Consider the following 3,361-nt stretch of genomic DNA (forward strand, 5'->3'; position numbering starts at 1 on the left):
GTTTCAAAATTTCAAAAAGGGAAAACAGCCAGAGCAAACTTGGGCAGATTTCAGCTTCACCCAAAACAGTGGGGTTTGTTTCAATCTCATCAAATACAGATGTTTCAAACAAAAGAATTCTTGAAAAGGGACCTTCTGTTTCTCCGACATCTGCTGATCTGGATTTGACTAAACGCTGGCCAGGGAAGAAGTTGGATTTAAATGCAAACATACTTTGTCTCAACATATGGAATGAAGTTATAATCTCGGTGAAAGTATTTCGATGCGATTGTCATAGATGTATTCCCTGATTCGTTTGAAACAGTTCAGACCGACGCATGGTTGGGAAACGCCTATGTCTTTTCGGCTGGAGTTGAAATTTAACTGTATATACACGTGTTCCCCAGAAACAACGTGGCCATCTCCATATTGGGCACGCAAAGGTTGCGTTTTTTAAACCAATGCGTTGTTCAGAGGGATGAAGGGCACATAATCATACGTTTTGATCCTGCTAAACAGAGTAATGAATTTGTTGTGATTGGGTTGCACGTGGTATTAAAGGAGAACAGTTTGACATAAGGGAAACTATGGATGAATTCACGCATTCTGTCAAAATGTACACACTGTGGAAACCGGGCATGGAGATTAATGTTTCTCATATAAAGCGGAGGAGTATTCCCTCATTTGTTTTCCCAGGTGGTTTCCACCCTCCACGAACAACAAAAATGTTAGGAACAGCTGGGAGACCAAACGCTATTTCTAGTACAAGAGTTCCCGTTTTGAGTCATGTAGCAAAAAGTGATACAGGTTTGCCAGATGATGAGTTGGATGGGATTTCAGGAGAAGTTACCAGCATGGGAAAAAGAAAGAGGGATAGAGCAAATGAAGAACTTGTAGCCTCAAAGAGGGCTTCCATGTTACCTCTTGCTAATGATACTTTAACATCAAATTCTGAAATAGTAATTGCCCCTGCTGAACCTGTTGCAATATAAACTTCACTGACTGCTGAGGAAGCTGCCGTCACGAAGATAACATCTGGTCAGGGTGATGGATTTGGGTCACCTGTTGAAGAGCTGGATGAACTTGATGAATATACCACATTTGTTCCGATGAAGACTATTTCAGAAGAGCAGCAGAAATCGATGGTTGATACTGTGAAGTCATGTCCTAGAAATGGACAACCTAAAGCAATAGCCCATTGTGGGTCACCTGTGGACAAATGTGAAAATGGAAGTGTAGAAGAACTCGAGCCTGTAGAATTACCTGGTTCAGGAATTATTTTATCCAACTCTAAAGCTGAAACTCAACGAAAACCTTTAATCAGGTTAAACTTGGCTTCATCAAGGAACAAGACCACCGATGCTTAGCATTTCAGGAGTGAACTTTATTATCAGGTTTGAGTAATTCCGAATTGATCAACATCGATGTTTACAACACATGGAATAAATACCTGGGTAGCAGAATATTCAGTGGCCCTCATATTCTGAGTGCACATGCATATAGGAAATACGGAAGGTGAAAAGTCAAAAAACTAAATGCCTAAATATAAAACAAAGATATTTACAACAGAGGAATAGGATCCGATTTCCTATTTTCGACTTCAGATATGATCTGCAGCTACAGTTGTCGCCTTTTTTATTGGTCATCAAAGAGTTTCAAGTGGAATAATGAAACGCTATTCTGTCTATAGAACAGATGGACGGTTCATTTCATATCCTCAGGATTTTAGTTGTAACAGCTCCCCATTTGGATCGATTTGTTTTCTCATAGTGGAGCTTATTTATTGCATAAAAAATCATTTGTAAAGAGTTCTGAGTTCTGGCAAATAGTGGGAGAGTTGTGAAGGAAAACTTCACTGTACAGTTTTTTGACAGGGATTTAATGAAAAGATACAGCTCTTACTCCTGAGATTCTTGTGGTGTGAATTCAACATTTGTTTTTTCCTTTGTTTCATATGTAGCTTGTTGTGTTTCCATTTCATTTCATAATCATTTCAAAATGAATACTTTTAAGTGAGAAAGGCAGAATCCAGTTTGCTGCTCTGCCTTGGGAAGGTATTCATGTTTTGTGTTTTCTTCTGTTTGATAAGGATTCATCTATTGCCCTTGTCAATCTCCCAGTGTTCTTTTCATTCCATATAATGTCAAAATTGAATGCTAAATTTATTGCCTGTCTTGCCTCTTGAGATAATCTATGTATCGGATTTAATTTCCCTGCTCATGCTATTCTTGATCCCACGCTACCCAGAAAACCCAGTCATTTATCAAATTACCTCTTTCCTATCCATTTACTAGCCTAAATCAGTTCCCATTTTAAGTCATCTCGCACCCTATTGCTCATTTTATCGAGATTGACTGGAGAGAGCCCTCTCCTACCCTCATAGGGCTAGCTACGAGGCTGAGCTTGGTTTGATGTTGCCTTGAACCTGCCTCCTTTCGGCCTGAGGAAGATTCGAGTGCTAACAGGTCCGAAGTGGGTCATTGCAATAGTTTAATGCATAAATTTAATGTGTTTAGGTTTGTACCATAGGTTTAGGGCTAGGTCTTAGGTTTAGTCACTTAGGTCTTTAGCATAGGTTTTTTATAATGACTTAGGTTATGTCTTTAGTGTTAGACTTACACTTTTACATCACCTTAATTAAAAAAAAACCCATTATAACAAATTGTGACAATGCGACATAAAACACCACATGACGATAACCATGAACCGAAACACTGAATCAACACTGGATACTGATGAAGATTGAACGATGTCGATGAACTGACGCTAACAATGAGCTGAAAACTATGCAATTGATTTGATGAGATCCTCCTGGATCAGGCCATTCTCCCTTAAAGTCATCCCAATGTGAATAGGAATTTGCTATTGTCGGCGGCATGTGGAGAGGATAGGTGCAATGTCAGGCTCACCAAAAACAAAGGCCAAAAGTATGGCAAAAAGGCTCGAAAAACCAAGAATGGGAGGGAACCATATACCAAATACTATGTCTACCTACTAGAGTAAAATGGAACCTTACAAGGACAAAAGACTACGACATCCAGAGGACCGTCATACCTACAACGTACCTTAATTTTGTGCACCCGTATCAATTTAGGAGGGTACCTTGGATCATTGTCGCTGCAGCTAAGGTTCACTCCATAGCTAGAGTTTCGTCCCAAGTAGAAAATAAATTAAGCTTTTAAGAACTGCTTAGCTCAAGTCAACCAATAAGAATTGTAATTCTTCTCACTTGTGTTTGTCTACATAAATTTGTGTTAAGTTCATATTTAATATTTTCTTTACTTGATATGTATTTGCATGAGTTTGTGTTAATGTATATATTTAATGTTTTCCTTAAATGCGATAGATGGATTTCTATTAGTGTACATTTAATATATTGTTT

The 3,361-nt window shown here is 38.6% G+C and overlaps 1 protein-coding gene across 1 annotated transcript; it reads left to right on the top strand.

The window, feature by feature from the left end:
- The first annotated feature begins 566 nt into the window (after window positions 1-566).
- Window positions 567-1,346, top strand: LOC149267639 (nuclear poly(A) polymerase 4-like). Its single transcript, XM_089412967.1, has 2 exons — window positions 567-938; window positions 1,023-1,346. The coding sequence occupies exons 1-2, from the start codon at window positions 567-569 to the stop codon at window positions 1,344-1,346; spliced, it is 696 nt and encodes a 231-aa protein (XP_089269093.1).
- The last annotated feature ends 2,015 nt before the right edge of the window (window positions 1,347-3,361 follow it).

Source organism: Pinus tabuliformis, chromosome 6 (assembly GCF_031772625.1).
Source record: "Pinus tabuliformis cultivar Carrire ecotype Pingquan chromosome 6, CPIR1, whole genome shotgun sequence".
In the NCBI taxonomy this organism is placed as follows: Eukaryota; Viridiplantae; Streptophyta; class Pinopsida; order Pinales; family Pinaceae; genus Pinus; species Pinus tabuliformis.